Source organism: Ursus arctos, unplaced genomic scaffold, assembly GCF_023065955.2.
Source record: "Ursus arctos isolate Adak ecotype North America unplaced genomic scaffold, UrsArc2.0 scaffold_4, whole genome shotgun sequence".
In the NCBI taxonomy this organism is placed as follows: Eukaryota; Metazoa; Chordata; class Mammalia; order Carnivora; family Ursidae; genus Ursus; species Ursus arctos.
In genome coordinates, this window is record NW_026623056.1 from 84103487 (window position 1) to 84121034 (window position 17548).

Here is a 17548-nt window from a genome sequence, read left to right on the forward strand (position 1 = left end):
AAATCTTCAGTTGTAATTTAATTCATCTAGGTGCATGAAACAATACCAAAACTGTAGTCTAATTTTGTGCAAAACTGTCAACAAAACACTTTATGAGAAGGAAGCTCTCTCCTTTGGGGGATTGGGGACTTCTGCTCTGTTTCATAGTGAATGCCCTTATGTTTTGAGATTTGGCAAAATTTATTATACTGCCCATCACCACTAGGGGACAACTTTACACGTTCCACAAATAATACTCTTATTATAGAAATACTTGTTTTCTTAAAAATGTACTATCAAGGAACCAACCCATGTATTTTATCATTCCTGTATCTATTTTATTATTTGTCTCATATTTCTCCCTTAACAGGATTTACCTGACTTGTGCAGCAGCTTAGTCCTAGTAATATAAAAACATAAAAGTTTCATTTTAGCTGATGAAAAAGTTTTCCATGTATATTTTTTCTGAAAATAAAGGAATTCTGCTTAGTGTTCATTGTATTTTTGTTCTAGAAATATTTACTTATTTAAAGGAAAGAAAAAATATGCAGAATTTATATTGTATATTTTATTTGGAACCATTTTTAAGGAATGCATAACTTATCTCCTAACAGAGTAAAGTTCAAGGCTGTGACAATCTGTTCATGACTAGAATGTGAAATTTAGCTGCATTGTATTACAGTATTTTATATCTCGCTATAACTAAATTGACCTATTTTTGGTTTTGTTTGTTTTCCCTTTTCCAGTCTTTACCAGGTGCTGGTCTCTGGATGTTTTTTGTTTAAATTGGAAAAATCTTAAACCTGCCCACAGACTGGTATGGTATCCAGTGAGATGGGGACTGTCAGCAGTGGCTTCCGAATGGTCTGAGGAAGCATAGGCAGACAGAATTGAGAAAAGTCAGCCTTGAGCTGGTGCTTGGCTGCTCCCTGCTACCTCTGCTGTGGGCAGGATGTTTTTTTCTCTCTAGCTTACCTGCTGTTCTAGAGAAGTTAGGGGTTAGACCAGTCTGAACTTCAGGAACAGAATATGGCTCAGAGATTAGACTTGTATAGATCATATTTGACAAGAAGAACAATGTCACTGATGTTAGCAGTGCTTACCAGTGATTGAAGAAGGTGCTTGCTCGTTCTGTTTCTGAGCCCTTGGTTCTCTGAACAAACAAGCTGCTGGCAGGGGCTGCTGCAGTGTGTACCTTCCCCCTCCTCCCCTCCCAGCAGAAACACCGAGGGTTTTGTTTGTCCCTTCTTGGGGGAAACACATGGTTGGTCAGCTGCTGCCATTGAGAAGAGCAGCACCTGAAAGACTGTTCTGCCCGGGAAGTTAGGCTTTTCTGTGTAAGCTGGAACAAGTGGCTTCGATGATGAATGGTGGGGAGCTTTGTCCAAGGCAGGATTTCACAAATGGAACAGCTATTTTCTTTGTAATTAAGGACCTGCCTGTTTTACTGAAACATTAAAGGCACCTTTTAAGTAGTTAATGTTTATTAGTCATCTGGACATATTTTATTAAAAATTTAGGTGATCCTTCTAGATAGTGTCCAAGTGTTTCTTTAGAAAGTTTTTGGGGTGGGAAAGTGGTCACAGAAATATGACCAGCTTTCAAGATTTGGCAAGTATGAAGTGATACAAATCCCAACTGTTAGTGTATTTGATGCTGTTGTGTGTGGGAGTTTTATTCATGTCAGTCATTAGTGACACTGGCTCCTAGGAGGAAGGATAGTAATCCATTTTCTTAGTATAATTATTATAGTGCTGTGAAAAGGCATAAAGATGGGTTTAAGACATTTCCATCTAGGCTGCATTACGAATTAGACCTAATAACCAAATTCAGTAGAATGTTTATCTTTAGCCATTATTTCCAGTGCCTTTCCTGGTCAGTGAGAGGTGTGTTTTTGAAAGTTTTTTGTTTTTTGTGTTTTTTTTTTTTTTTAATTCTGTGGTCTGTTTTGAACAGTTCTGGAAAGCAGTAGCTTTAGTATCATTTATAGGTCTTAAGTTTCTTACTGATTTTTAAAGGAAAATGTGTAGATTCATCAAAAAGCATCTACCTTGTCCAGTATAGAAAACCATTTCATTTTGAGGTTGCTTTACCACAAAAGGAAAACTCGCAATAGAAATCGATGTGCGGCAGGCATTAGGATGGATAACAAAATGTTCTTCATGTTGATCTCTCAGCTACAATTATAATTAACTTTGTAGATTTAGAATTTGTCTCTTTCAGGAGAAAACCATCAGATTCATAAACTTGATTTTAGATGGATTTAAATGTCTGTTTTGCAGAGTGATTTTTTTCCTTAATCCAGGACTGAAAAATATCTGACTGATCTAATTGAAGATAACTTGTTATTTAATGGTTGATCAATGTTTGTTTCATTGAGGTTTGGAAGATATGATACATTGTTTTTCAGTCTTTCAGAAATTTTGTTCTCCTTCCTACTCTCCTTGCTTTCTATACCTTTCAACAGGAAAGCATTATTAAAAGGAAAACCTACTCAACAAAATCAAACTTTGTGTCGCTGTGCCTTTATCCTCTCAGAGATTTTCTTGGAATTATTGCCTGATGAAAAGGAAGGGAAGGAAATTACCTTTTTGAACGTTTTTCAAAAATCTTCTGATGTCTTCCTTCTAGCTAGGAGAAATAATAAAATTTTAGGGTTTTATAAGTTGTGTGATCCTAGTTTGTTTTTTTTGTTTTTTTTTTTTTTTTTTTTTTTTGTCTGTGGAATGTCTTGTTTTCCTTTAGGGCAGGAGTCCTCTCACGATTTCTCTGTTACTGTACGATAACTATCACATACACATTTGCAGTAGGAATTTAGGAAAATTTTATAATAATAAATTCGTGTTGACTGATGCTTGATTTGCATTTGGGGGTAGATGATAACACGGAGTTGCGTCTACCTGCCTGTTCCATTCAGGCCCCTACCTGGCTATAAGGTGCGTTATTCAGGATTCATAACATTTGAAGATTCATTCTGGTGCCCTTATGAATAATTAGAGCTTTTTCCCCTGACCTTTTCCCTTAAGGTGCTTTAAGATCTTGGTGTCTGTTCCAATCTGAGACAACCACAGCAAGACAAAAAAAGGGCAATGTCATGGTAGGCAGTACTTAGGTGCTAGAGAAGTTAGGTCACTTAGTTATGAGGTCAATGAATTTTTGTTCTTAGTTCAAATGATAAATATTCTCATGACTTTAAGTACCCGATGTGCTAGTTTAGATTTCTTTTTCCTGTGGAACTGAAGTATATTAAAAAAAATTTTTTTTCTTATAATAAAGAATGTCTTATTGCGCCGTTTTTGCTAGACTGAAAGTTTCCTCATCCCTTGGTGAGACCCTCCTCTAATTCAATCTTTGTCTTTTGTCTTTGCTGCCTTGCAGGGTTGGTACAGTAGGCTTCACTAACTTAGCTGCAACTCAGAATTTCTCCTCCAGCACCTGAGTAAATGCTGATGGTCTTGTGGAGAGTGGATTAAGAGTACGAGCTAAGTTCTCAATCCCAATTAAGAAGCGGAGGAAAATTTAAACTGTCTCCTTCAAAGTTTATCACAACCACCACCATCAAGACAGCAAACCAAAGGACAAAGACTTTGACCTCCTGTGTTGCTCTGTGTAGTCCAGTTCACGTATGGTTTACAGACTTGGCTGGGGTTACTAATGAGTACATAAAAGTCGGACACTTCTGTCATTGGACACTTTGAGTCACAAAGTTACCAAAATGAGGGCTGTACTGGAGACAGCAGACATTGCCATAGTGGCCCTGTATTTTATCCTGGTCATGTGCATTGGTTTTTTTGCCATGTGGAAATCTAATAGAAGCACCGTGAGTGGATACTTCCTGGCGGGGCGCTCTATGACCTGGGTAGCAATTGGTGCCTCTCTGTTTGTGAGCAATATTGGGAGTGAGCACTTCATTGGGCTGGCAGGATCTGGAGCTGCAAGTGGATTTGCAGTGGGCGCATGGGAATTCAATGCCTTACTGCTTTTGCAACTTCTGGGATGGGTTTTCATCCCGATTTACATCCGGTCAGGGGTATACACCATGCCTGAATACTTGTCCAAGCGATTTGGTGGCCATAGGATTCAGGTCTATTTCGCAGCCTTGTCTCTGATTCTCTATATCTTCACCAAGCTCTCAGTGGATCTGTATTCGGGTGCCCTCTTTATCCAGGAGTCTTTGGGTTGGAACCTCTATGTGTCTGTCATCCTGCTCATTGGCATGACTGCTTTGCTGACTGTCACCGGAGGCCTTGTTGCAGTGATCTACACAGACACTCTCCAGGCTCTGCTTATGATCGTTGGGGCACTCACACTTATGATTATTAGCATGATGGAGATTGGCGGGTTTGAGGAAGTTAAGAGAAGGTACATGTTGGCCTCACCCAATGTTACTTCCATCTTGTTGACATACAACCTTTCCAACACAAATTCTTGTAATGTTCACCCTAAGAAAGATGCACTGAAAATGTTGCGGAATCCAACAGATGAAGATGTTCCTTGGCCTGGATTTGTTCTTGGGCAGACCCCAGCTTCAGTATGGTACTGGTGTGCTGACCAAGTCATCGTGCAGAGAGTCTTAGCAGCTAAAAACATTGCTCATGCCAAAGGCTCTACTCTTATGGCTGGCTTCTTGAAGCTTCTGCCAATGTTTATCATAGTTGTCCCAGGAATGATTTCCAGGATACTGTTTGCTGATGATATAGCTTGCATCAACCCAGAGCACTGCATGCAAGTATGTGGAAGCAGAGCTGGGTGCTCTAATATTGCTTACCCACGCCTGGTGATGAAGCTGGTTCCCGTGGGTCTCCGTGGCTTAATGATGGCAGTGATGATTGCAGCTCTGATGAGCGACTTGGACTCTATCTTTAACAGTGCCAGTACCATATTCACCCTCGATGTGTACAAACTCATCCGCAGGAGCGCAAGCTCCCGGGAACTAATGATTGTGGGGAGGATATTTGTGGCTTTTATGGTGGTGATCAGCATTGCATGGGTGCCAATCATCGTGGAGATGCAAGGAGGCCAGATGTACCTTTATATTCAGGAGGTAGCAGATTACCTGACACCCCCAGTTGCGGCCCTGTTCCTTCTGGCAATTTTCTGGAAGCGCTGCAATGAGCAAGGGGCTTTCTATGGTGGAATGGCTGGCTTTGTTCTTGGAGCAGTCCGTTTGACACTGGCCTTTGCATACCGTGCCCCAGAATGTGACCAACCCGATAACAGGCCAGGCTTCATCAAAGACATCCATTACATGTATGTGGCCACAGCATTGTTTTGGGTTACAGGACTCATTACTGTAATTGTTAGCCTTCTCACACCACCTCCCACAAAGGAACAGATTCGTACCACCACCTTTTGGTCTAAGAAGAGCCTGGTGGTGAAGGAAAGCTGCTCCCCGAAAGATGAACCATACAAAATGCAAGAGAAGAGCATTCTGAGGTGCAGTGAGAACAGTGAGGCCATCAACCACATCATTCCCAATGGGAAATCTGAAGATAGCATCAAGGGCCTTCAGCCGGAAGATGTTAATCTGTTGGTGACCTGCAGAGAAGAGGGCAATCCAGTGGCTTCATTAGGGCATTCAGAGGCAGAAACACCAGTAGATGCTTATTCCAATGGGCAAGCAGCTCTTATGGGTGAGAAGGAGAGAAAGAAGGAAACAGAGGATGGAGGCCGGTACTGGAAGTTCATAGATTGGTTCTGTGGCTTTAAAAGTAAGAGCCTCAGCAAGAGGAGTCTCAGAGACCTGATGGAGGAGGAGGCTGTTTGTTTACAAATGTTGGAAGAGCCTCCACAAGTTAAACTAATACTGAATATTGGACTTTTTGCTGTGTGTTCACTTGGAATTTTCATGTTTGTTTATTTCTCCTTATGAACTTTTTAAGGATATGATGAGACACTAACTTAAGAAAATACTGGTCTTTGGAAAAAAACAAAAACAAAACTTATGTAACTGTTGCATCTCTCAGGCATTGTTTACGCTATAGGTTTTAGCCAAATTTTACTTAGCAGAAAATCATCTATTTGCAAGACTTTATTTTCCCAGAGATGGATGAAAGTAAATTTTCAACCTAAATGAAGTAAAACTTGTTTAACGGACTGAATTGTGCAAATGTGGTTTAAAATTGTCCATACCAAAGTAAGGAGAGACCAATTATTCTCCTAGAACGTGTAGAGCAGAACATAGGCTAACATTATGATGAATAAGGTATACTGTCTGCACTGCCAAATCTTGGTAGGCCTTCTTCTCCTGAAGTAGAAGACTTGCTCATTTCAAAGTTTTTTCTCTGTCTCTGTAATCCCTACTACCATTTAAAACTGAAGTCGTAGACATTGTGTAATCAGTTGTGTACTGAAAACCTAACTGATGTGCTTGTGGGGTCCTTGTGTCAGGACAAGTTAGTTTGTTGGCCAGGTTCATTTTGCTAGCGTGAGCCTGTGTGAATTCTGATTGCCAAGAGAAAGGAAGAAGAATGTTTTCCTGTAGCTGTTCTTGCACCACCAATATATGGAATGTTGGTAAAAAGTTTGTTCCAGTTCCTTTTTTTCTTTGTTTTCTACTTTGACTGAAGTTTAAGTGAATCATACTCAAATGACCACCAACTCTGTCTTGATAAAAAGTTATGTCATGATTGTATTGTCAGACGATTAGGGGAGAAAATGAAGCAAACATTGCTGATGATCCCCAAATTCATTGACCAAGTTAAGGTTGTTTATATAGTTTGGGAATTAGCAGTCCTCAAGCAGTGTTTGATCAGCTTAGGCTAAACAGGTGACTACTCATACTCCACTAATTCTCTAGCTTTGTTCTTTGTTCTTGTCATTTGGTAACATTTTTCATTAGCCACACACTTTTCCAAGTGGATTCAGTTGGAAGATATGTCCAGAAATTTGAAGAAAATTGTCACTGCCTTTGTTCTGGGTTGCCCTGCTTGATGAGATCATGATACATTGAAGTTGAACTTCTGAAGGGAAAATATAATTCTGAGATCATATTGTATCCTATAAGCTTTTTTTTTTCTGATTTACTTTTTTTTTTTTTTTGAAAGACTTGCCATCTGTACACGCCTCTATATTTTTAAAAAAGTTACATTGACTTAGAGCATGAGGAGGTTCCAGTGCAAACTGGGCATCAGTAACAGAAAACTGAGTGCATGCTTTGCCATTGGTAGATTGTCAGTATAATACGTCTTTCTGTAGAGTGGATAGCATGTTAAAGAGGTGTCATGATAAGAACTTCTGGGTTTAGTAGTATGTCTTGTGGAGGATATCCTACGACTTGTGTGCTTCTAGGACCCTCTGTCTTCACATGGCATGGCACTGTGTTGTAACCCTCATGGATGGGAATCTTTTTCACAGGCTGATTCCCCTTCTTGAGGACAGGATACAAAAGATATTAGAGAAAAGCTCTACAGATTACGAAGTTCTGTGTCTGTGTGCTCAACATGGTCCTTTTTCCTCCATGACATATGAAGGAAACTAATTATGTATCTACTTTCTTTGACTTTCCTGTAATCTCTGATACTTTTTAAATTGCATGATTTTATTAAGCTTGTATTCTTTAGGGAAAAGTATTACTTTTTTAGATACTTTTGTAGATTTTGAATCAAAACTCAGTCCTAATGACTTTAAATTTTTTGTATTCTATAAACGAGTTTCATTATGATGGACTTGATTAGTCCAAAGTTGATTTTAGAAATTATCAGGTAGCATAATGTCTTCCCGTCTCCAGGAGGCTTTCTGATGAACTGAATCTGTAGATGAAAAAATAATTCATGAATGAATAGCATGATTTCTGAGAGCTTAGAGTGCCTTGTAGAATTTTTTTCTCAATTTCATTCTTACGGTTTATAAGCTGGGGGCCAAATAAATAGGGACCATCCTTTTCTTGTATGGATGAGGCTGTGGCTGTGACATGTCCCAGGTTATAAAAAGTCTATTGGGAAGAACAGAAAAACCATGTAGCCAAAGCTGGGCTTATGGTTTGTCCTCTTCTTTTCTCAAAGGGACTGTTTTTCCTTTGAGACAACCTTTTGGTCTTTGGGAAAATAATAGAACCTTAGATTTTTCAAATTGGCATTAAGTTGTAGGAATTAAAATTTTCTTTGACTTTGAACACATTGCTGTGTAACTCAGCAAAGAGGATTCACACATTGCTGGGCAGCCTTCTTACCCCTTCTTCTTACAGCATAAATTAATAGGTGGTGTTTATGTGAGTTTTTTCCCCTTTATTTAATGTTGAGTCCTAATAGTTTGGAGTATTACGATCCCCCCCTTCTCTTTGCTGCTGTCTTAGTACGATACATGAAATACATCATCTTGTGTCTGTTTGTGTGTATATAGCAGTAGGTCAAGTTTAGAGTACTAATGTCTGTAAATAAGGAATGACTATTAGCATATCCATTAGGATGTTTATTCTAGCCAGTATAAACATCACTCTGTTAAGACTGAAGTCCCTGAAGCTTGCCCTTCTTCTTGCTTTCCACTAGTAGATAATGTGCTTGAATAAGTATGTGAATTGCCGATTGCAGCTTCATTCAGGGGACTATTGTTCAGTATGTTTTGTTAGAATGATTGTTCATGGAGTGATACCTGGTCTGTGTTAAGCTAGCAAAATGTTCATACTTTACACTAACAGAATGGGTCCTAAATGACATTTCATCTGTAGACATTGATATGTATATATTTTGATATTGGCTCAAGCTAAGGTTCAGAATTGAAAGAGAGTGATACTGACTAAAATAGTTACCTGGTCTTCAAAGGTAGAGAAAAATACTGTCTGATCTGTTGTTAATGGTATCCCCAGTTCTTAGATTTTTGTCCTTTCAAGCAATCTCAGTCTTAAGATCTGATGAGCAGAGCTTATGCTCCGGCATTCAGAAGAATTACTGGCTCCAAAAATATTATGTCCTTTTGCCCCAAGATAGTAAGTGGCTTTTGAAATAGCTGAGCCAATCTTTTTCCACAGCCGTTCTTTTCCTGGTGAGGTTATCACACTCTTATCTTTAGGTAAGGGAAGCGTCAAGCAATAGTGGTGGTACTGTGTCCTTTGGCCTATATTCAGCAGATCTCCTCTCCAAGTCTTCCTTTTCAGTTGGCTGAAAGGATCCATTGTCTTTTTGCACAAAGAGGCTGGCCAGGGTCATAGTTCTTATTAGCTCATCAAGTAATTAGCAGAGAACTATCACATGTGAAACTTCACATTTTAAGAATTGATGAGGAGGTTGTCAATCAGTCCTTTAACCCAAGGCTAATTGGGAGTGGGGGTACTGAAAAGTCTTGTCCAGGGCACTGAGAGTCTCTTAAGTGTCTCCATTTCTCAGTCCATTGGTTTCTTCCCTGTACTTACAGGGTGCATGGATCTTCCCCTCTCTCTTCAGATATCATTTAGTGCAGCCTATGGGTTATTCTCATTCTTTACCAGTCCTACAGACTGGCTATGTTGTTAAAAGGCTTAGACCTACGTCAGTGTTCCCACTTGGCAGTATTTGGCTTACTTACTTTCCTTACATTTTTTACTCCGCTGTGGTGTTTTCATCTGAGGTATGATGGCTGGAAAGGACCACGTGGGTATGGAGTAGTGACACCTCACCACCATTCCCCAGTTTTGGACTGAGAGATGTATGTAGACCAATCCTGTTACGTTATGTGACCACAGAGACTTGCCAGGACAAAATTTTCCTAAGAAGTCAGAAAAACTATTAAATGAGATGCTGAGAAATACCTGGGTGATACAAACTTAACAAGTTAGGCAAAGGGCAAACATTAGCTTATAAAATGTGCAGACGTAGAATTCTGTTCAGTGACTTTTAGAACTAGAAGCAACTTGGCTATTGGCTCATTGAAGCCTTTCCCCACATAGATTAGGATACCAATGAAAAAGATCCAGCCTGTTAAACCTTGGTTTGATGTTAAATATTGTGAAGTAGGAGTTTTTAAACATATTTGAGATTAAAAGGACTGATATTTGATAGTGATACTTTAATAGAAAAAATGCTTTTAGGCTTGTATTCATAAGATTTCTCATTAACGAAGTGTTACATTGCATTCAGACATTGGATGTTGACATTAGCTTGAGCATACTTTACAAATAGGGTATATTCCTATTTGTGTGTATAGCCACATACCATTCAGAGAGACTGGTCTTTCCCTCTATTTGTCTTCCCTCACATTGCTTTAATTCTTCACCTGTTCTTTCTTTTAACACTTCTCAAATTCCTATTTTGATCTTTTATCAGCTTAATTCACATTCAGGCTTACTGCTATGATATGCAAAAGTGACGCTTTGCCCCAGTTTTGAAGACTTGGATCCAAATAATGACTCATTAACTATAGTTGTGTTTAAATACACTAAATTTCTATTAGCTTAAGCTGTTAACTTCTCAAGAATGGTTTTCTCAGACTAATGTTCACTAACAATAAAAGCCCTAGTAATTCATCATTATTGTATTCTGAAAACTCTTTTCTTCAAAAATTAGGGAGGCAGCAACAGTTAAAATTCATACCAGTCCCTTTGAAATGGTTGTATCACAATGCAGAGAGGAATGGAGTTTGTTTTGATGTCAGAAAGCCTTGTTCTTGCAGTACTTAAGGGTAAAAAGTTGAAACTAGTCAGTTGGCATATCGAGAAGCCCTTTTGTACTAGTTAGGTATGAAGCTGGATTATATAAGAAGCTTTGATTACTACACTTGGTTAGACTTGGTTGGCTTAACTCAGGGCTGCAAACCCCTTTTCCTCCATTAAGGTCACTTCTCTTAATTTCGTATGCTTTTTATCAAACACTCCCCTCTATTGGAAGACTAGGTATTCAACTTCTTTCACTCCTAGAATTGAATTTAGCTTAGGTTCAAACTACTTGTAGGCTTTGCCAGCACTGAGTCCCACACCATTATTCATGGAGTTCTATAAATATGTTTATTAAAACTTCTTTCTAGTGCTGGGAATAAAGCTTTAAACTACTGATTCACCTTTAAAGGAATGTTGTGAAAATTGATGTAATTTATGTTTCTGTTTTCCATCTCAAATCCTTTATAAAAGATAGGATTTAGTTTTTTGTTTAGGGTTAAGTGCCCCATTTATCTGGTAACTAACAGCCTTAACCATGGATATATTGTCTTACTGAGAAATAAACAAAAAAGGTTTGATATATCTGTATCATTACTGATTTCACTTTACTTTTTAGGGGAGGACCATAATCTGAAGCTGTTGATTTTCAACCAATAACCTTACTTTATGTAATGACTTTGCAGTGTGGTTTGGTTACCTGGATTCATACTATGTTTAAAGAGAGGGGTGCTAGAACAAATAAGCAAATGAAGAGCAAGACAGGGCAAAAGCACAGTGCTCTCAGATTTTCCTTCGTGTAGGAGCAGTGGCTTTGCTCTCAGAAAAGCACTCTATCATAATTGTCGCCCATGAGATAACGAAGCCACTCTGTCCTCTCCTTCTACCCCAAGTTTGAGATGGTTTACAGTCTGCGAACTCTATCAATAAGGAAAATAGATATTTCAGTGATTTCCGCAACAGCACAAGTTGACAGTAGATAACCACAACCTTACTGGAGATTTATATTTATCTTGGTAAATTCACCTTGTACCCCAGTGCTGCTGGAGGAAGGAGTGTTTACTTTTTTTATTGCCTTTGGACAAACTAGTCTGGATAATTTTTCAATATATCATTGTAGCCTAGACTTCTGTAAGTGGAATGAATGTTCCTTAATAACTCACTTTTTGGTTATAATAGTTGAAAACTGAAATTAAGCTCATTACTGTTATTGAAATCCCAAATTGGCAAAGGCCAATATATAGGGTATTTGGTAATATAATCAGCTTCTGAAATTTATGTGTTTTGATTAGTGCCTTCCGGTTGCCAATATTGACTCTGCTAGTTTACACATTTCCCTTTCTTGGTAGAATATACTTATTTGTTACAATTTCTCTTTTTAAATTTTGTTACAACTAGTCAAGGAAATAAAAAAAACACATTTATATTTACATACTTTATATGCAGCCTTTGTTTAGGTTCAAGGAAACCAGGTAGCTCTAATTCCTGTTGCAGTTTAAATGGTATTTATTCATCTATATTTGTTTTATATCCTTAATTAAAACTATAAGGTTACTTATTAATTCTGTGAGTATATTTTAACTATTGTTTTTCCAGTGTAGGTTTGATAGGCATATCTGAGAACATACATGTGACAACAGTTTCACATTCCATGATAGGTAAAAAGCTTAAAGTAAAAGTCCATAGAAAGCACAAATCAGGTTCATGCAGGTGTGTATCTCCACATGTAGAAAGCACAAGACTAACAGTATTTCTCAGTATCCCACAAGTGCCAGTTGTACAGCCCACCAGGTGTTTGTCTCGGGAGTTGTGGAGGACCACAGTATTCAAAGCCCTGGACAATGGGGTATCCTGAGTTGTGGTCCTAAATGATAAGTGATTCAGTGTAATAATCTGAGTAAATTTGTGCTACTTTGGTAGAGGGAGAAAAGACAGCTATTAAGAATGTTGCAATTATATTTGGGGGTTACTAGCAAAAATGGGGTCTCTGGGTTCTTTCCTACAATCTGGAACCAAAACAGGGACAGACTTGTAGGTTTTTGGTGGGTAGAAGAGTTTGACAAACTTTTGCTTTAAGCTGTAGAGCCATTGGTGTTATTTTTTTATCTTGAATCTTTAGGAAATTTTACCTGCTATCAGTAGTTCCCTGAAAACATGGAGAAATTTCACATTTTAACAGGGCAAATACTACTTGTCTTTAATCTTTGTGTAGGTTTGTAAGAGGTGAACGTATCTTTATTTTTTCATGTGCTTTACTGCACTTCATTTTAATACAGAATTTGACCTAAGTGTTCTGAGCATCAAACTAAATCTGAGACATATCTGCCAAATGAGCTACTTTGCTTTTCACCATGGTAATGAGAGTCTAAAGGATTCTTCTACCTGTCCCATTCCCCGCTTCATGGTTAGATTAGATGAAATCAGAATGTGTGAAGAAATATTTTCTTGCACTCCGTATTGCCCTTGTCTTACCGCTTGCTATCTTTACCTGAATAGTCCCAGTTTATCAAGAATGAATAAATAGTCTTTGTCTTGGATTTTGCCCATAGGTCAAAAGCTGTACTCTCAGAATGGGAGAGAAGTGACTACCTTTGTTCCCACTCTTCTCTATTTTGTGTATTTATCTTCTTAAGGAAAGACTTGGTCAACTCTGGTAGTACACGGGATGAAGATTAAAGCGCGTGTAGACTAATACCACATGTTTTAGAAGGGTTAACCAGAACACCTTGAGGGAGAGATCGATCCTCTAGCAAAAAAAGTGTTCCCTCAGTATTTTAGAATGTAAAACCTCAGGTTTGGGGGGATGAGGGCAGAGAAGTGCCAGAAATGCAGGAAAAAAAAGAAAGTTTTGAGGAACGTCTTTGGCTTAGCAATGTGTGATAAGGCAAAGCAGTTACAACCTGTTAGTCTTATATAGTATGCGTCTGTACCTTTTAAATGTTGTTTTTAAATTTAAAGTCCTTTGTAAGAACTTAATGCTTTTGAAGATTCCTTTGGCAAAATATCATTTATAATTCCATGGAAAATTGCTTTAATTAGTCTAGGTGAAAGTCGTCCTAGCAGTGTAAATATGTATAATTAGAATTTTCTAATTTCACTTTGAGATCTCTAACTTTTGAGTGGCAAAAACAGATCAACAAGTCTTTTTTGCTCATGGACTGTTCTGTGGCGTTGTTAAAATGCAAAAGCTTTATTTTTGTTAATAATGACATATTACATTAATGTCAGATGATGATATGGAATCTGTTCCCTGCTTTCCCCACCAATATTGCTTCGGTTTATAGATTGCCAACAGAGTTCAGAAATACAGCAGGGATCTACCCATTCTTTGCTTGGACATCCCATTTTCTGTTGCCCAGACCTATGTTGGCAATCACATATGAACTACGTTATGCTTCTCAGTGCTTTTTTTTTTTGATAAGGTGGATATCAAAAATAGTTGCTGTGCAAAAGTTAGTAGTCTTCTTCAAGAAGAAAACCAATTCCTTTTCTAATATCCTGTGAAATCGCTTCATTCATTTCTTTATTTTTAAGCCAAATGTCAGCAGAGTACTGCTGCTTTTATCTAGTACTTTTGATACGTAAGTATTGCATTTTAAAGAGATGTCTTCGTTGAAAATTGTTTTTCCCAGTGTCCTCCCCATTCTGCTTTGTTCATATTTTCTGTAAGAGACCAGTCTGTGCACTGGGGGTGTGTATCGTGTACATGTATCATTTCGTCAGTTATGCATTGTAGACCAAATGTGATTATAAATGAAGCCGTTGAGTTATTGGTGAGTTTTTGGAATTGTAAACTGATTTCCAGTGTACCCTTTATTGTCCACAGTTTTGTTTTGTTTTTTTAAGGTTTGATTGATGGGGTCTATCTTCACATTGTACAATGTTTTAGTTGCAAGCAGAAAGTAGAATTTGGTATAAACCAGGTTATTTCCGTATTGAAAGGAATACAATTGAAATTGTAGATTTAGGATTGTTAACCATACATGACAATTCTAACTTGACTATTACTCTAACCTACTGTATACAATCTGATTTTTAAAATTGTAGACATGTATGATCTTGGTTTAATGTGTTTTTTAAAAGTGTTATTGTTGAAAAATGGAAAAACAATGAAACAGATCTGCTAAAGAGCTGTCAGTCTTCATTACTGACTCTGTAGAATACACTGTTCTTTGTGTGCTGTGTGTTATTTTGCCGGCTGCTGCATTAGCCTTCAAAAGTATTTGGAAACTTCAGATGAACCTACATTTCTTGCAAAGTATATTCCTTTCTGTGGTATCTTGTCCTGTAACTGAAGTATAGTAATTATTTTATGGAAATGTTATTAGCACTTCTGTACCAACTTTGAATAAAATGAAAAATTTACATTTCTGTGACTGAGTATTTTCAGTATGAACACGTCTGCCCTCAAATTTACAGGGTTCTGTGCTAGAGTTGGAGAGCTTGTCCTTTACTGCCTTTTCTCTTTTCACTTCTATTTTGAAATAATTTCAAATTACACGAAAATTGTGAGAATAGTATGAAGAATTCCAGAATCCTTTTCATCCAGTTCATTTGCCACATTTGCTTTGTCATTCTCTCTTAATCATACACGCTTTTCTGAACCTTTTGAGTGTGAAGTTGGAGACACCATTCCCCTCTACTCCTTAAGTACTTGGAGTATATTTAAGACCGAGACAGTCACTCATAAAATCACAATATAATTACCAAATCTGAAAAGTAACAGTGACACAATATTTTAATTTGAAGTTTCAATTCAAATTTTGCTGTTCCAGTATCCTTTTCTAGCATTTTTTTTTTTTTTAAGTTCGGGTTTTATGTCTCTCCCCAGTTCCTCAGTTTTTTTGGTCTTTCATGGTACTGACATTATTGAAGTTTAGAGGCCATTTGGTGAACACCCCTACTCAAGCTGGGTTTTTTTCTTATTAGATTAGATTCATACTATGCATTTTTGGTGGGAATACGGCATAAGCAGTAATATGTCCTCAGAGCTTCATATCGGGAGGTGTGTGATGTGTGGTCCCATTATTGTTCACACTAATTTTGATACTTAAGATAGTGTCTGCCAGGTTTCTCCACTGTCAAGTTACTGATTGTCTTTCTGCTCATTAATTTGTGGGGAAATAATTGGAGATTATATAAATATCTTATTCCTCATCGAGCTTGAACCCCTGATTTCAGCATCCATAGGTAGTTCTTGCCTGAGCAAAGTTACTGCTATGATGATGCAAAACAGTGATAGTTTTTGTTTTTGTTTTGTTTTGCTATACTGAAATTAGTTTCCCTCTTTTCCGTTTATTTATCAGTATGATTTCATTTACTGGGTTATAATCCATTACTGTCATTATTTTGCTCAAATGTTTCCAGATTTAGCCAGTGACACTCTGCAGGCCAGTTTCTGTGTCCCTTATGACACATTTCCATCACACGCACACTTCCTTATTTCCTAAAACAGTGAGGTGTTTTCATGGTTATCTTGTGCTTTCCCTGCTCCCGTCGGAATCAGGCATTTAAGTAGGGAATGGGATTTAGAAACCAAGGTCTGTGTGTGCTCATTCTTACAGGGGTAAACATGGCAATTCTTCCTGGCTCTTTTCAGTATACGTAGGTAGGAAATTCGTACAGACCTACCAATGCCTCCCAATTCTAAAAGAGCACTAGAGGGTTCTTTTTAGCTTTCTCCCATTCTGTGTATCACACTTCTCCAACTGCAAGAAATCAGGTAATTATGACACATTAACTCATTTCTTTTTCCAATTCTACAAATCCTTAGAATTTAAAGTTTTTGCATGTCAATAAATATCTTTAAAAGTTTTGCTGAATATGGAATTATAGATTGGAAAGTATTTTTCTTCAGAGATTTGTAAGCATAAGACCATTTTTTTTCTAGCTTCTAATCTCAGTGCTCTGAAATTTCATTATATGCCTTGAAAGTTTTTCATTCATTGTCCTGGCCCTCGGGGGCTCTTTCAATTCGGCAGTCCCATGTCTTTCATTTCTAGGATGATGATTCTCCGTTTTCTCCTTTCTGGAGCCCCTTTTGTTCAACTCTTGGACCACATGTATTGGTCCAGTTAATTTCATACAGTCTTTTGTTTTTTAATTTTCTTAATTATCTTTGACGTTTTGCTCTAAGGATGTTTCTAAACTTTACCTTCCAAGCTTTCTGTTGAAAAAGAATTTCTCAGATGCTTAATTTTTCAGTGCTCCTTTGTTCCCTGAATCTTTCTTTTTTATAGTCTCTTATTTCATGAATACCATATCTTTTTTTTTTTTTTTTAAAGATTTTATTTATTTATTCGACAGAGATAGAGACAGCCAGCGAGAGAGGGAACACAAGCAGGGGGAGTGGGAGAGGAAGAAGCAGGCTCATAGCGGAGGAGCCTGATGTGGGGCTCGATCCCATAACGCCGGGATCACGCCCTGAGCCGAAGGCAGACGCTTAACCGCTGTGCCACCCAGGCGCCCCATGAATGCCGTATCTTCTTATCTCTGAAGATACCGTTTTCTCCTCCTGCTATGTTTATTCCAGTTTCTCCCATATTGAGCCCTCATGTTAAAGGCTTTTCTCAAATGTATTCTGGTCTTTGGGTATGGGCTTATAACGAACAGGATGGACTACCGAACGTGTGGGTGGAGCTTGTCAGCTTCATTGTTTGGCCTTGTGGCCTGGCTGTTTGTTGGATGACTCCTGAGGTATCTTTTGAACAGGTCATATTCCCCAGAGAATATTCTTTGAGTTTTTGACTGAAGGATGAAAGGCCTTGGGCCATTCTTCTGGGAACTAAGTGGGGAGAGAGCACAGGGGTCTCATTCAGTATGCATTTTTTTTTTTTCTATCTCTTTTGGTATGGAGCCCCCCCTTACAGCTGTGTGTGTGTCTTCCAGTCCACAGGTTTCTCTGTTTTGTCCAGTCCCAAGAGTAAACTTCCAAACATGCATCTAAGGATCCAATTTTCCTTACACTTTTGCAAACTTTATTTTAGTCTCTCACTTCCCCCCCACTTT

The 17548-nt window shown here is 38.1% G+C and overlaps 2 protein-coding genes across 2 annotated transcripts in view; both read left to right on the forward strand.

Moving 5' to 3' along the window:
• Window positions 1-17548, forward strand: part of MRPS6 (mitochondrial ribosomal protein S6) — a 63629-nt gene that overhangs the window by 18673 nt on the left and 27408 nt on the right. The gene's annotated exons all lie outside the window — the stretch shown is intronic.
• Window positions 3358-14911, forward strand: SLC5A3 (solute carrier family 5 member 3). The gene has a single exon (XM_048214867.2). The coding sequence runs from the start codon at window positions 3695-3697 to the stop codon at window positions 5849-5851; it is 2157 nt and encodes a 718-aa protein (XP_048070824.1). The 5' UTR covers window positions 3358-3694; the 3' UTR covers window positions 5852-14911.

Coding starts and splice junctions, on each gene's coding strand:
- SLC5A3 (XM_048214867.2), top strand. CDS start 3,695: ATGAGGGCTGTACTGGAGACAGCAGACATTGCCATAGTGGCCCTGTAT.